The sequence below is a fragment of the Heloderma suspectum genome, chromosome 1, assembly GCF_057233095.1.
Source record: "Heloderma suspectum isolate Gila_16-S chromosome 1, 16-S_ref, whole genome shotgun sequence".
Classification (NCBI taxonomy): Eukaryota; Metazoa; Chordata; class Lepidosauria; order Squamata; family Helodermatidae; genus Heloderma; species Heloderma suspectum.
This window is the reverse complement of record NC_139458.1, coordinates 32,475,821-32,492,814: the sequence shown is the minus strand read 5'-3', so window position 1 is coordinate 32,492,814 and position 16,994 is coordinate 32,475,821. Positions and strand designations below refer to the sequence as shown.

The window sequence follows — 16,994 nt, the reverse complement described above, 5'->3', positions numbered from 1 at the left end:
TGTACACCACTCATATCCCTCCATGTCTTGCAGATGAATGTGTCAAGTAGTATTTGATTTAAGTCTATTGTATTTAAAATGCTGGCAAGCAAGATATGACACTTATGCCTGTGATATTTTATCTACTTTGGGGCCACTTCAACTCCTGTTCTGGCATTGTTGTCATTTGAATCACAACAATAATGTATGGACCACTGCAGGTTTTTTGGTGTTCAACTGGAAATGTTTTAAAACAAAATTAGAGTTGGACATAGAACATTACAAGATATCTTGGGTAGTGATTGGAGCCAGTTCATATTTTGGCATTGACAACGATGCATTCTTTGGATTGGGAATTTTGTGCTGGAGAAAGAAACACGAAGCTGTTTTCACACCAGTATTTCATTTATTTGGCAATGTGTGACAGTGACCATCATGGTGAAGTAACTGACACCTAAGAATCTTTTCAAACCTGCTGTTTACTTGGGCAGCGATACCAGTGCTGCAGCAAGGATGCTAAATGTGCAATTACTGTTCTTTAGGATTTCTAATTTCTCCTATGAATAGGGTGGATCTGGATTCAGTACACTCTTCTAAAACTATGATGAAGAAGGGCCTGCAAAAAACTATATGTGGACTGGTATCGGAAGTGGACAAGGTGCTAATGTTGATGGTAGTGGCAGCTGCAGCTTCAGTGCCATTCTCGTAGACATTCAAATAAGTGTTATGAAAAGCCTGCAAAGAAAGTAAGCAAGAATTAGTACAGGATAGCGACCCAGATTGTATTATAGAGCACAGTTCTCATTCTTCAAGGCAGAGCAATCCCTTTAATATCTTAGGATACTTTGTTATGTTGTCATTTCTTACTCCCATCACCTATTAATAGGAGTTAGAATGAGAATATTGAGAACAAGGTATTGAGAATAAATTGAGAATAATTTTATAGAGAATAAAACTGCCAAGATCATACTGCCCTTATACAAAACTATGGTGCGACCACCCTTGGAATGCTGTGTACAGTTCTAGTCACCGCTCCTAAAAAAAAAAAAAAAGATATTGTAGCTCTGGAAAAAGTGCAGAGGAGGGCAAGTAAAATGATCAAGGGGCTGGAGCATCTCCCCTATGAGGGAAGGTTACAACAACTGGGCTTGTTTAGCTTGGAAAAAAGGCAAATAGGGGGAGACATGATAAAGGTGTACAAAATTGTGCATAGTGTGGAGAATGTGATTAGGAAATTCAGGACGGATAAAAGGAAGTACTTCTTCAAACAGCACATAGTTACACTATAGGATTTGTTACCACAAGACATAGTGATGGCCAACAATTTGGATGGCTTAAGCAAGGGTTTAGGCAAATTCCTGGAGGGGAAGGCTATCAATGACTACTAGTCCTGATGGCTATATGCTACCTCCAGCATGAGAGGGAGTATGCCTACGTGCACCAGTTGCTGGGGAACATGTGAAGGAGGGTGCTGTTCCACTCATGTCCTGCTTGTGGGTTTTCCATGGGCAGTTGGTTGGCCACTTCATGAACAGGATGCTGGACTAGATGGACCCTTGGTCTGAGCCAGCATGGTTCGTCCAAGTGAATTGGGTGTGTGTGGCCTGAGTACTCCCAGCAGCTGTGTCGGCAGGAAGCTTCAGTCTGTCTGTTTCCTGCCTCCAAGCTGAGCAGAGCAGAGCAAGCTGCTCCAGCTGGTCCAGGGACTACAGAAGAAGCAAGCTCCCAGAGAGCGAGCGACCAGAGTGAGTGAATAGGGGGAGCAAACAGGAGTTGGCCAGGGGAGTTCGGCAGGAGAGGTCAAGGGGGAGGCCCCTAACATTTTTTTTCTTTTTTAACAAACTTTTTTTTTCATTTATTTGTCTTGTAATACACACTTCCACACCAGTGGGACTCTGCTTTTAACCTCTACTGAGTAGAGAAGCCGGCACAAGCTAGTCTAGAACAATCAGAAAGCTAGACAGAAGTAGGGATGGGGGAGAATTTCTCCCCGAAACTTGGGGGGGCCGAGTGCCAATGCATTCGGCCCCCCGAAATCGGCGGTGAAATTCTCCGCCACCCCCCCGGGATGGGACTTACCTTTGACGAATGTCCCTCCCGGCAGCGGGTCCCGGCGGCGGTTCGGCGGGTCTTCGTAAGGGGCAGGGGTGGCAGCCGGTCTTTTGACCGGCTGCCGACGCCGCCATTACAAGGAAAGTAAAAAAAACAAAAAAAACACCCCGTGATAGGCTACGTAACTATTAACGTAGCCTATCACAGCTAGATTTGCAAAGTCAGCCGTGATAGGCTACGTTAATCATCACGTAGCCTATCATGGGTGACTTTGGAAAAAAAAAAGCGCATACGCAAATGGCGGCCCCCATAGGGCGCCGCCATTTGCATTCCTTATTTGGTCCCTGTAGTCTACGTAAAGATTTACGTAGACTATGGCAAAAATAAGGGCAACGCAAATAGCGTAAATAGGGTGTATTTGCGTACACGCATTTTTTTTTCAAAGTCACCCATGATAGGCTACGTGACGATTAACGTAGCCTTTCACGGCTGACTTTGCAAATCTAGCCATGATAGGCTACGTTAATCGTTACGTAGCCTATCACGGGGTGGTTTTTTTTAAAAACTTTTTTTTTCACGGCCGGGTAGACGGGGCGCTTCTGCCCAGCCTGAATTTCGCCGGCGAGGGATGGGGTGCCTCCCCCCCGGCCTGAATTTCGGTGACTGTCGACCCTCCGGGGAATAAGAGAACACGAAGAGTTCTTGGACAGAATGGGGGAACTACAGCAGCAAAGGGAAGACTAGAAGCTTGAAGAGCAACAGCAAGTTGAGGCAGAAGTGGGAAATGCTGAGGTGAGGAAAAATGGAGTAGAGGATACTCCTTGGAAAAGGGTGACAGTTAGGAGAAGAAGAACTAGATGCCACTCTGCACCAGTGGAAGCAGTGGAGCTGTGGAACCGATTCCAGGTACTTGAGGATGAGACTGGAGGACAGCCTGCAGAGGAAGAATCACAGGGGAACCTGCATGAGAGTGAGCAAGAGGCTGAAGGTCAGTCAGACAGAGGCGATGAAACCCAGGCTTACAACAAGAAGAAGAGTAGTAGTAGTGGGAGACTCCTTGCTGTGTGGGATTGAAACCCAAGTATGTCGTGAAGACCCATGGACTCACCAGGTATGTTGTCTCCCAGGAGGGCGGATTAGAGACATGACTGAAAGGTTGCCTGCATTCATAAAGCCCACTGACAGGTATCCCTTTCTTCTCATCCATGTGGGAATAAATGATACCACCAAGGGGAGCTATGAAGAAATCACATCAGACTTTGAAGATTTGGGAAGGAAGAACTTGGGGGCCCAGATAGTTTTCTCATCCATCCTTCCAGTAGTTAGAAGAGGGCTAGAAAGGGAAAGAAAAATACTCCGGGTGAATGACTGGCTACGAAGGTGGTGCCGACGAGAGAGATTTGGATTCTGGGACCATGGCCTATATTTCCTGGAAGATGGGCTGTTGGCAAGGGATGGGTTGCACCTCATAAAGGATGGGAAGAATGTGTTTGGCCACAGCATGAAGAACTTCATCAGGAGGGCTTTAAACTGAATCCTACGGGGAAGACAGATGTAAAGTTGGGGGTAACAATGGACGTAGGTGCATGCACTGCAATGGAGAGAACAGCTCTGATAGCGCCCAATCATAGTCTTCAGACACATGTAGGAAGAAAGCCAGACTATGAAGCACATGGTCTTCGATGTCTATATACTAATGCCCAGAGTATGGGAAACAAACAGAGCGAACTTGAACTCTTAATACAAGAAGGAAATTATGACTTGATAGGTATAACTGAGACTTGGTGGGATGACTCTCATGACTGGAATACAGCAATTGAAGGATATGACTTGTTCAAAAAGAACAGGAGGGACGGAAAGGGAGATGGAGTTGCACTGTATGTGAAAAATACATATCTCTGCACAGAAATACAGGAGGATGAGCTTGGTAGCCCCATCGAGAGCATCTGGATCAAAATAAATGGAGCAAAGAATAAAAGGAACCTGGTGGTCGGAGTCTACTACCGGCCAGCCAATCAAGGAGAAGATGAGGATGAAATTTTTTGAAAAGCAAATAGCCAATGTTTCAAGGAAGCATGATGTAGTAGTAATGGGGGACTTCAATTTCCCTGATATTTGTTGGGAGACAAATTCTGCAAAACATGGCCCCTCCAAGAAATTCCTGACTTGTGTGGCAGATAACTTCTTCCTACAGAAAGTAGAGGAAGGAACTAGAGGATCGGCTATCCTTGACTTGATCCTAACCAATAGAGATGACTTAGTGGATAAAGTAGCAGTTACAGGAACTCTAGGGGAGAGCAACCATGTTGTACTTGAGTTCTTGGTTCTAAGGGAAGCAAAATCCAAACACATACCCTGGATTTTAGGAAAGCTGTTTTTAGTAAACTCAGAAAAATGATCAGTAAGGTCCCATGGCAAGCAACTCAAATGAGAAAAGGAGTCCAAGATGGGTGGGAGCTTTTAAAAAAGGAAATTCTCAAGGCACAATTACAAACAATTCCAACAAGAAGAAAAGGTGGAAGACAACATAAGAAGCCAATGTGGCTTCACAAAAATCTTAGAGATGACCTGAAAACAAAAAAAAGGAAACATATGGGAAGTGGAAAGAAGGCCAAGCAACAAAGGAAGGCCAAGCAACAAAGGAAGGTTGTGCCTGCCTTGTGCAGGTAGGTAGCACAAAATAGCAGGGATGGCATCAGGAAGGCTAAAGCTGAGAATGAGCTGAGGTTAGCGAGGGATGCTAAAAACAACCAAAAGGCTTTCTTCAGCTACATGCATAGTAAAAGGCAGAGGAAATAAATGGTTGTTCAGCTATTAAATAAGGATGGTAAAATGATAACAGATGACAAAGAAAAGGCAGAGCTGCTCAATTCCTACTTTGGCTCAGTCTTCTCCCAAAAGAGGGTCTATGACCCCCCTGGCAAAGGCGAAGTACAGGCTGAAGGGGCAGGATTGCAGCTTGAGATCGACAGGCATATGGTCAAGGAACACCTAATGACTTTGAATGAGTTCAAATCTCCAGGGCCAGATGAACTGCATCCTAGAGTCATAAAGGAACTGGCAGAAGAACTCTCAGAACCGCTGTCTATTCTCTTTGAGAAATCATGGAGGATGGGTGAAGTGCCAGATGACTGGAGGAGGGTTGATGTGGTCCCTATCTTCAAAAAGGGTAAAAAGGAGGAACCTGGGAACTACAGACCAGTCAGTCTGACATCAATCCCTGGGAAAATTCTGGAGCAGATGATAAAGCGATCCATCTGTAAGCACCTTGAAAACAATGCCGAGATTACTCGAAGCCAACATGGATTTGTCAAGAACAAATCCTGCCAGATGAATCTGATCTCATTTTTTGATCAAGTAACCTCCCTTGTGGACCGTGGGAATGCTGTAGACATCATATACCTCGACTTCAGCAAAGCTTTCGACAAAGTGCCCCATGATATCCTGATGAGCAAACTAGCTCAAAGTGGGCTAGATGAAACAACGATCATGTGGATCCACAGTTGGCTACAGAATCGGACTCAAAGAGTGCTTATCAATGAGATCTTGTCAAACTGGGGAGAGGTAACGAGTGGGGTACCACAGGACTCAGTCCTGGGCCCAGTGCTCTTCAACATTTTTATTAATGTCTTGGAGGAGGAGGTGCAGGGAATGCTGATCAGATTTGCAGATGACACCAAATTGGGCAGGATAGCTAATACTTCGGAAGACAGAAAATTCAAAGTGATCTGGATAGACTGGAGCGCTGGGCAGAAAACAACAGAATGACATTTAATAGGGATAAATGCCAAGTTCTCACCTAGGAAAAAGAAACCAAATGCACAGTTACAAGATGGGGGATACGTGGCTCAACAACACTACGAGCGAGAAGGATCTTGGAATTGTTGTCGATCACAAGCTGAATATGAGCCAACAATGTGATGTGGCTGCAAAAAAGGCCAATGCTCTTTTGGGCTGCATTAATAGAAGCATATCTTCCAAATCCCGGGAAGTACTAGTTCCCCTCTACTCAGCACTGGTTAGGCCTTATCTGGAGTACTGCGTCCAGTTCTGGGCACCACACTTTAAGAAGGATGCAGACAAACTGGAGAGGGTTCCGAGGAGGGCAACAAAGATGATAAGGGGACTGGAAACAAAGCCCTATGAAGAGAGACTGAAAGAACTGGGCATGTTTAGCCATGAGAAGAGAAGACCGAGGGGAGATATGATAGCGCTCTTCAGTCTTCAAGTCCTTGAAGGGTTGTCACAGAGAGGAAAGCCAGGATCTCTTCTCAATCATCCCAGAATGCAGGACACGGAATAATGGGCTCAAGTTAGAGGAAGCCAGTTTCCAGCTGAACATCAGGAAAAACTTGCTGACTGTTAGAGCAATACGAGGTGGTGGTAGGGATGTACGAAAGGGACTTACCTTGTCCTGCAGCTTTTTTCGCGGTGGGGGGGAGGCGCTTCGCTTCTCCCCCCAAAGTTCATGCGAGCAGGGGGTGTCTTCCCGCCTCGCCCGGCTGAAATTCAGGCCGGGGGGAGACTTCCCGCCTCACCCCTGGCCGAAATTCAGGCCGGGGAGAAGCGCCCTGTCTCCCCGGCCGCGAACTTCAACAGAAAAGTAAAAAAAAAACACAACACGCCCCGTGATAGGCTACGTAACGATTTACGTAGCCTATCACGGCTAGATCTGCAAAGTCAGCCATGACAGGCTACGTTAATCGTCACGTAGCCTATCACAGATGACTTTAAAAAAAAAAAAAGCGCGTATGCAAATGGCGGCCCCCATAGGGAGCCGCCATTTGCGTTCCTTATTTGGTCGCTGTAGTCTACATAAAGATTTACGTAGACTACGGCGAAAATAAGGGCAACGCAAATAGCGTTGCCCTTATTTTCGCTGTAGTCTACGTAATCTTTACGTAGACTACAGCGACCAAATAAGGAACGCGAATGGCGGCTCCCTATGGGGGCCGCCATTAGCCGTACGCGCTTTTTTTTTTAAAGTCACCCGTGATAGGCTACGTGACGATTTACGTAGCCTATCACGGCTGACTTTGCAAATCTAGCTGTGATAGGCTACGTTAATCGTCACGTAGCCTATCACGGGGACGTTTTTTGTTTTTTTTTTACTTTTCTTGGAATGGCGGTGGCGGCAGCCGGTCAAAAGACCGGCTGCTGCCCCCGCCCCCGTCGAAGCCCCGCCACCGGGAGCGACATTCGGGAAAGGTAAGTCCCATCCTGGGTGGGGGGGTGGGGGGGTGGAGAATTTCTCCCCAAAACTACTTCGGGGGGCCAAATATGTTGGCACTCGGCCCCCCGAAGTCTCGGCGAGAAATTCTCTGACACCCCTAGGTGGTGGGCTCTCCCACACTGGAGGCGTTCAAGACGAGGCTGGACTAGGGATGTATGAAAGTCATTTACCTTTTCACGGATTGATTCGCGGTGGAGGGGAGGTGCTCCATCCCCCCCCCCGGAATCCTCGATGGGGGGGAGACGATCCGGTCCTCCCCTCCGGAATAATGCCCAGCTGGCTCTGCAGCGGCTCCGCGGAGCAGCCTGGCAGGGCCATCCATAGCTGGAGTTCCGGCTGCGGACGGGCTGGTGCGGACGCAAATGGTGGCCGCTGTAGGGGCCACCATTTGCGTTCAGCCAGGCTGCCGTGATTGGCTACATAAGTATTTACATAGTTTATCACGGCTAACCCCCCCCCCCCAAAAAAAACCCAGCGTACGCAAATGGCGGCGGCTACGGCGGCTGCCATTTGTGTTCCCTATTTTTCGCCGTTTTAGCCTATGTAAATATTTACGTAGGCTATTACAGCAAAAAAAAAAGGGGAATGCAAATAGCGTAGTGGGCGCTATTTGCGTTCCTTTTTTTTCCTGCCATAATAGCTTACGTAAATATTTATATAGGCTAAAATAGCGAAAAAAAAGGAACGCAAATAGCACCCACTACGCTATTTGCATTCCCCCTCTTTTTTTTGGCTGTAATAGCCTACGTAAATATTAATTAGGCTAAAATGGTGAAAAATAGGGAACGCAAATGGCAGCCGCCATAGCCACCGCCATTTGCGTACACCATTTTTTTTTTGCTTGGCTTGCCATGATAGGCTACGTAAATACTTATGTAGCCTATCACAGCAAAGACCAGGATGCAAATGGTGGCTGTGGCAGCTGGTCGAAAGACCAGCCGCCGCCACCACCGGAGCTGCCGCTGTCCAGAACATCCGCCCCAGGTAAGCTTTGTCCCAGGGGGAATCCGCGGGGGGGCGGGGGGGCAGGCCGTTCCACCACGGATTTTGGGGGGCTGAATGCCAGTGCATTCGGCCTCACTGAAATCTGTGGCAGAATTCTCCGCCATACCTAGGCTCGACAGCCATCTGTCAGGGATGCTCTGACTTGGATTCCTGCACTGAGCAGGGGGTTGGACTCGATGGCCTTGTAGGCCCCTTCCAGCCCTACTACGATTCTATAATTCTATGGTTCTATGTTCTTATGTTTTGTATTGTTATTCTCTCCATCCAGAATATTTAGTTATTTAGTATATTTCTAATCTGCCCAGTACTTAATGTTCTTTGGGCAGATTGCAACCAGTTAAAAAACTAAAATGCGATTCTAAAACTAAAACAAATAACTACCAGTAGAACATCCAGTTTATAATTTTGTATATTTTTAAAAAAAATTAAAATTCTAAAATTCAAAATTGTATAGCTTAAAAGATATGTGTGTATACACACACACACACACACGCATGCACGCATGCACACAGAGCTAAGGGTCTGAGCAGGTATATCTGGAGGAGGTGTGCCTTTAGATACTCTGGTCCCCAGCTATTTAGGGCTTTAAAAGTCAATACCAACACTTTGAATATAGAGAAACTTGTGAATTTTGGTAAATGTTTATCAAAAATGAACTGAAATGAAATTCTCACCTGTCACCCATCACATCCATTCATCGCATACAAGAATTCCCAGCATGAAGACGAGCATGTGGTACCTGCCTGCCATATAGCTGTTAAAGCTGAGGAGCCTGTCCTAAAGAAGAGGTGCCAACCCCTTAATTCAGTGCCACAAACATGGCTGAATAAACAGGGATTCAAACCCAGACTTCTAAGAGCAAAGCATGCCAAGTCCTGGGCCTTGATGGAGAGATCTGTCAGTTTTGGTTTCTCCCATGTTTCATGTTTTTAAAAATGTCAAGTTCTTTCCATCCCAAATATGAAGAAATGTGTGAATTTTTATGAATTCCCATAAAAAATGAATGGAGATGAAATTCTTATCCCTACTTTGTGCTAGGGATGGGTGGATCTGTCCCATCTGTTTCCACATACTTCCTTCTTTTCTCAACCCCATGTCTGCTCTGTGCTGATTCTGTGTAGATCGGGGTTGGGGGGGGGGGAGAAAAATCTGCATGGATATTTTGGAGAATTTTAAAAAAAATGTGTGCATTTTTGTGTGCAAAATGTCCACATGTTTTGTATGCATCTACCCATTCACTAAAGCATGTTAGGGCACACATTCAAAATGTATGCATTTTTGTTAGCACATTTTTAAAATGTGCGCATTTTATTGGATGGGTTTTTTTTTCCTGTTCCAAAGAATGTACCAGAAATCCAAAATGAATGGATTTCTGAAAGCAAAGTGCTAGGGATGCGTGCATTTCTTGTTTGCATCTTCTTCTCAGTGGTGCAGATTTGGGAAACACTCACACAGACACACAAAGTGTGATGGAGCAGATGCCTCATACGTCCTTAGTTTGCACATCATAATCTTGTACCAATGAATGAGCCTGAGTAAACGTGTTTTTTTCCCCATGACTACACCTCTATGAATGTAAAAACATAAGAACAACCATGCTGGATCAGATAAAAAGCCTATCTAATCCAGCATTTTGTTTTTACAGTGGCCAATAAGGTAATCTCCTGCCCTCCACATGTGCTGAACTACAACTCCCATAAACCCTAGACAGCATGGACAATAGTCAGGGATTATGAGCATTGTAGTCCAGAACATTTGGAGGTCTCCAGGTTGATCATCTCGGCTCTGGAGCATACCTCTGCATCCATACAAGTGTCTTGAGGATCTAAATTGGAAAATGAAAGAAATGTGTGTGTGTGTGTGTGTGTGTGTGTGTAGTATTGATGTGGGCATTTTAAAAAAGTTTTAGGGGTGTATTGTGTTAATTGTAAGCTTTTAGGTTTCTAGTAAAATAATGGTTTATACACCAAAACAGCAAGTATTACTGAAATCAAAGCTGGCAGAATTGGGGTCTCCATCTATTGCTATCACTAAATTGTTCATGGAAATCACACAAATTGAACAGCTGTTTAAAAATGATACCCTCTCTTACGTACTATCTCTGCTTTAATAGAAACTTACCCGCTTTGTAGTGACGCTGTAGTAAGGAAGTATTCTGACTGACAGAGGAAGATTTGGCCATAGTAAGGATGAAGGACCGACCCAATAAAGAATACAGAAAGCCACTGCAATGACTCAAGGTAATGTAGTATCTCCTACTCATTCCAAGACAGAAGATACCTGGATAGCAGAAGATCCTCAGTAGGGATCTTCCCTTACTATGGCTGCTTCACACATAACATTACTCATACATTCATACAAGTGTGCATTACGCTGTAATTATGTCCATTTGGAAAGTACTGTGCCCATGGCTTTTTCCTACATGAAGAAAAACTGCATGTGTGAAGCCAAACTCAGAGACAGATGCAGATACTCTAGTTCCCACATTAGAGCTATTTGTGCATTGAGATAAGGCAAGGGTGTACATGCACTCTAAACATTCACATGGAATACAACACAGTCCCTTTGATTCAGTTTTTATATCATGATGAATTTTGAGAAACAAACCTTGGAAACCTTCAGACCAGGGTTCCTACTAATTCCAGGTAAGTCTGCACGGTCCGTGAATACCTCCGTAATACCCACTCTTCTTAATAGTCCTTTGAGGACAGAGTCAGTAGACACTGAAAATTTTGGAAGGAAGAGTTTTCTCAAACTGTTGAAAGAAGAACCAGAGGCTGGTGAGTTATAACTCTGAGAACATACATATAAGACATAATATATTGAACAAAATTACTATTTGGCTAAATCAAGAAGAGTTGAGACCAATCCTTGCATGTATCAGCTTTCCATTTGCTATTGTAAGAGAAATACTGTGTGTTGTGGGCAATTTAGTGGCATGTCCCAAAAATTATGTTGAGAGCAAGAAACTGTGGCCAGTGTAGTGTTCTGTGGTCTGTTTGGTTCAGGAATTTGAGCTCCTTCACATGGAGCTTTTATCCGGCTATTGAGATTGCTCACTCATGGAAGTTTGCGGGTCCTTTTTATGACGTTGTTAACCTCCAGGGCACATCCACAGCTATTTCCTGGTTACTTCGCTCCAAAAAGACCTGGAACTAATGAACCATTTTTTAAAGTTGGGATGTAACGCGATTGAAACAGCCACTAGATGGCAGTGTTTCATTTTCTTCTATGGAAGCTTGAGAATTAAAAGCTTCCCCTCTCAGCAATCATGTGGTCACTGTCTGGGAGCCTGCAATGAACGCAGAAAGGCTCCAGAATGGAAGGACTGCACGGGGTTTCTTTAGTGTAAAGGCAGCCTTTGAATCTGTATTGTTTCCCATTTCCACTGTGAAATGCAGTTATCTTTGCAGCAGATAAAGGCTGACAGAGCAGACCTAAGTTGATCGGGGGATTTATGCAGGGGATGGTCTGACACTTCCAAAGCCTGGCCAGCTCACTCCAGCCAGGGCAGGTGGTGTAGCTGTGGTGTGTGTGCATCTTTCTCTTTTGCTGCCTCAGCAGATCTTGGCTTTTTTCAGATTTCCATCCCATTGCATCCAGTTACCCTGGTGGTAAGGGAAAATACCTACACTAGCTCAAGGCTGGCATATCTAAGGAGCCAATGTGGGGTGATATATCTGGCAGAACCAATGCTCCTGTAACACTGTGATTTAGCCTCTACTGCTGGTAGAAAGCAGAACTGCTGGCAGTCTAAGCCCATAGGGCTTTACACGGACATACTTTGGGCGTCTAGGGCAGATGGGCTGTCCTGCCAGTGGAGCACATCTCCTATGGTGGAGGGATTCTTCTTCCCCATCCTAACCTCCCTCAGCAAGTATTACAGGGGATTAAGATTGGTCTGGGGTGTTGTTGTTGTTTTTTAATGTCTGATGACTTTTCCATGGAGTTCATGGCTGCATAGCCATTTCCCCTCCCCAATACTTAACCGTACAAAATAGTAACAGCTCTGAAGTATGTTATACTGAAAAATGGTAAGCAGACATTGGAATCCAAGTCTCCCCATTATAGGTGTAACACTCTATCCCCTGCAGAACGCTGGCTTACCTTCTTCTCAGTGAATTCACCCATCTTAGCAACACTTCTGTCCCTAGAGCATCTTCCACCTGCTTCAATTTCCCTGGGTCAGTCAGAATGAACAGGGCTGACGCACAACCCTTGTACGGCAGCTGCACCACCTGGCAGGACAGATCTGCGTCATAGTAAGTCTTTAAGTAGCTGACTTTGCTCATCATAGGAACTTTTACTGTAGTTTGGTTATCCACGTGGAAGTCAAATTCTCGAGTATTCTCAGGAACAAAAGGGTCTTCCCAACAGGCTTTTGAAAAAAATGACAAGACCATACAGGTAATTGTAGCGTGCCAAATGTTTTGTTCATATTTCTGGCAGTAAGAGCATTAAGCTAAAATATGCCAGTATAGAATCACAGACTTATAGAACAGAAGGGTTGGAAGGGGCCTCCAAGGCCATCGAGTCCAACCCCCTGCTCGGTGCAGGAATCCAAGTCAGAGCATCCCCGACAGGTGGCTGCCCAGCCTCGTCTTGAATGCCTCCAGTGTGGGAGAGCCCACCACCTCCCTAGGGAATTGGTTCCATTGTTGTATTGCTCTAATGTTGGGTATGTTGGGTATTGGGTAGCTCCACGCCTTTTGCCTTTGTCCCACCCACCAGTAGAATGAGGCCTCTAAGAGCTTAATCATAGGATCACAGAGTTGGAAAGAACTTTGGATATCATCTAGTCCAACCCCCTACTCAATGCAGGCTCTGCTACAGCATCCTTAGCACTTCTCCCCTACGTCCCAGTCCGCCACCTACGGTCCTCTGAGGGCTCTCTGCTGTGGCTGCCTAATGTGAGATTGGCAGCCGCATACAAGAGGACCTTTTCCTTTGTTGCCCCTCCGTTGTGGAATGACCTGCCAGTTGAAGTGTGCCTGCTGACCTCGTTGAAGGTTTTTAAGCAGGAATTAAAGACTCCGTTATTCCGGCAGGCTTTCCCTTTTTAGAAATCTTATGCTGACTCTTGTGTACAGTTTTTAAGCTGTGTTGTTTTAAGCTGCGTTGGACTTTTTTGTTGTTAAATTGTTTTTAGTTCAAAGTTGCGTTTAGTTATATGTTGTTTGTATATACTGTCCATATACTTTTATGTAAATGGCTTTTAAACTTTGTGTATTGTATTTTAATGTTTTAACTTTTGTAAACCACCCAGAGAGCATTGGCTATGTGGTGGTATAGAAATGTAATCACCATCATCGTCTTCCCTAAGAAGTGGCCATCCAGCCTCTCCTTAAATACCTCCAGTCAGTGAAGGAGAACCCACCACCTCCCAAGAAAGTTTGTTCTACAGCTGAAGAGCTCTCACTGTGAGGCACTTTCTCCTAATATTTAGCCTATTTATCTTCTTCCCTGCAATTTCCACCCATTGCTTCTAGTCCTGCCCTCTGGAGCAACAGAGAACAAGTCTTCCTTACCACAACCTTTCAGATACTTGAAGATTGCTATCATGTCTCCCCTTCATCTTCTCTTCTCCAGGCTAAACATATTCAGCACTTGCAACAATTCCTCATAGTTCTTGGTTTCCAGACCCCTTACCACTCTGCTTGGCTCATCTCTGGATATGTCCTACTTGTCAATGTCCTTCTTAAAATGTGGTGCCCAAAATTGAACACAATACTCCAAATGCAGCCTGACTAACACAGAATGGAGTGAAACTATTACTTCCCATGATCTGGATGCTGCTTCTGTTAATGCAGCCTGAGATTGCATTAGCTTTCTTAGCTGTCTCTTCACTCTGCATGCCCATATTCAGCTTCTGATCGACTGAGAAGACACCGAGGGGCCTACAAGACTATCGAGTTCAATCCCCTGCTCAATGCAGGAATCCAAGTCAGAGCATCCCCGACAGATGGCTGTCCAGCCTCATCTTGAACGCCTCCAGTGTGGGAGAGCCCACTACCTCCCTAGGGAATTGGTTCCATTGCTGTATTGCTCTAACAGTCAGGAATTTTTTCCTGATTTTCAGCTGGAATCTGGCTTCCTCTAACTTGAGCCCATTATTCCGTGTCCTGCATTCTGGGATGACTGAGAAGAGATCCTGGCCTTCTTCTCAATGACAACCTTTCAAAGACTTGAAGAGCGCTATCATATCTCCCTCGGTCTTCTCTTCTCAAGGCTAAACATGCCCAGTTCTTTCAGTCTCTCTTCATAGGGCTTTGTTTCCAGTCCCCTGATCATCTTTGTTGCCCTCCTCGGAACCCTCTCCAGCTTGTCTGCATCCTTCTTAAAGTGCGGTGCCCAGAACTGGACACAGTACTCCAGATGAGGCCTAACCAGTGCTGAGTAGAGGGGAACTAGTACTTCCTGGGATTTGGAAGCTATGCTTCTATTAATGCAGCCCAAAATAGCATTGGCCTTTTTTGCAGCCACATCACTTTGTTGGCTCATATTCAGCTTGTGATCTACAACAATTCCAAGATCCTTCTCGCTTGGAGTGTTGGGCCACGTATCCCCCATCTTGTAACTGTGCATTTGGTTTCTTTTTCCTAGGTGAGAACTTGGCATTTATCCCTATTAAATGTCATTCTGTTGTTTTCTGCCCAGCGCTCCAGTCTATCAAGGTCACTTTGAATTTTGTTTCTGTCTTCCAAAGTATTAGCTATCCCGCCCAGTTTTGTGTAGGAATGGACGAAAGTCCCTTACCTGATCCCACAGCTTGCTTTGTGGTGGGGGGGAGGCACCCCATCCCTCTGGCCGCGAATCCTGCCGTCCTGCTGGGATGCAAATGGCGGCGGCCGTAGCCGCTGCCGTTTGCGTCCCTGCAGTCAGCCGTGATATCAGCCGTGATATCATGGCTGACTTTGAAAAAAAAGAAAAGAAAAGCGAGTATGCAAATAACGTTGCCTTTATTTTCGCTGTAGTCTACGTAAATGTTTACGTAGACTACACGTGCCCAAATAAGGAATGCAAATGGCGGTGCCCATGGGCGCCGCCATTTGCGTACGCACTTTTCTTTTCTTTTTTTTCAAAGTCAGCCACGATAGGCTATGTAAACATTTACGTAGCCTATCACGGTGTTTTTTGAAAATCTAGCCTTGATAGGCTATGTAAACCTTTACGTCGCCTATCACGTTTGTTGTTGTTGTTGTTATTGTTTTACTTGGAAATGACAGCGGTGGCAGCCGGTCGGAAGACCGGCTGCCGCCGCCGCCCCGCCGCTGGAAGCCGCCGCCGCCATGGACATTCGCACAAGGTAAGTCCCATCCCGGGGGGGGCAGGGGGCGGACCGTTTCTCCACCAATTTTGGGGGGCCGAATGCGTTGGCATTCGGCCTCCCGGAGATTCATGGAGAAATTCTCTGACATCCCTAGTTTTGTGTCATCTGCAAATTTGATCAGCATTCCCTGCACCTCCTCCTCCAAGTCATTCATAAAAATGTTGAAGAGCCCTGGGCCCAGGACTGAGCCCTGGGGTCCACCACTCGTTACCTCTCCCCAGTTAGAGAAGCTCCCATTGATAAGCACTGTTTGAGTCCGATTCTGTAGCCAACTGTGGATCTACTTGATCGTGGTTTCATCTAGCCTACTTCGAGCTAGTTTGCTCATCAGGATATCATGGGGCACTTTGTCATCCCTACCCGGCATGCCTATGCTGGCCCCATTGCTGATGCAAGGCCTGTTTGCCACTGCCTCCAGCACCTCCAGTGCTCTTGATGGTTCTTTGGGAACCCCCTGGACTGTAGGAGCCCTGGACTTTGGCCCTATGGTCCCACCTTAGAGACTAGCTCACCACTTACCTTTCAAGAAAATATAGTTTACAATGATCATTATAATCGATGAATGAAGACCCTTGGCAATATTCACTAATTTTCCATGTGTTTTCTTTTCTATGTAATTATTGATCTTCTTCTCAGCTTCTTCAGCATTCATGAAGTTAATATGAAAAACTTCACCCTGATAAAAATCTTTGGTATCATCCAAGAACTTCTTTTGGGGGTTAAATTTCTGAGATATGAAAAGCGCGTTCCCAATGCTCAGCTCCATTTCAGTCTTGTTCTTGTTGAGCTTGTGGAGGAGATCACGAAAACCTTCATGTATTTCTTGCTCACGGATCTCTGTCAGGTTGAAGCCAAGGCCTGACAAAAGCTGAGTCAGCGTGGTAGATTCAGCCCCCAGTGACAGCATGGCAAAGGCCATGGAAATGCTCAGCGGAGAGAAAAAAATATTCTTCTTAGCAGCCCCTGAGGCAAACTCATGGTAGAATCTAAAGGCAAAGTCGGCATTGGCTGGGGCAATCTTCAGAGAGGGCGAATGTTGGTGACCTTCAGCATGAAGATGGTGGCTGTGGCCCTCATGGTGGCGAGGGACATGGCGACAGTGGGCAAAACCATGGAGGCCAGCAAGAAGCAAACACAGGTAGAAATTCGACATTGTGTTCCTCTGGGAGTAAGCTGTAAAGAGAGAGTCGCATTCTCAATGTCTCATCACAATGGCATAATGAAAGATGTTTGAATTACACCCCATAGCAATTTAAGGAATGGATTTGAATCAGTTCTCCACAAGGTACCTCATATAATTGCTAAACAAGTAGACATAGGGATAAAACAATGATTCAAAGGAACGATTCATAATGTATGCCAAATATGTCAGGCATTACGAATCTGCAGAGCTCA

The 16,994-nt window shown here is 45.5% G+C and overlaps 1 protein-coding gene across 1 annotated transcript; it reads right to left on the bottom strand.

Moving 5' to 3' along the window:
- Positions 1-369: 369 nt before the first annotated feature.
- On the bottom strand, positions 370-16,766 carry LOC146357072 (kallistatin-like). The gene is made up of 4 exons (XM_084839930.1): positions 16,119-16,766; positions 12,377-12,647; positions 10,877-11,024; positions 370-714 (listed from the first exon to the last, which is right to left on the bottom strand). The coding sequence occupies exons 1-4, from the start codon at positions 16,750-16,752 to the stop codon at positions 508-510; spliced, it is 1,260 nt and encodes a 419-aa protein (XP_084696056.1). The 5' UTR covers positions 16,753-16,766; the 3' UTR covers positions 370-507.
- Between the last annotated feature and the right edge of the window lie 228 nt (positions 16,767-16,994).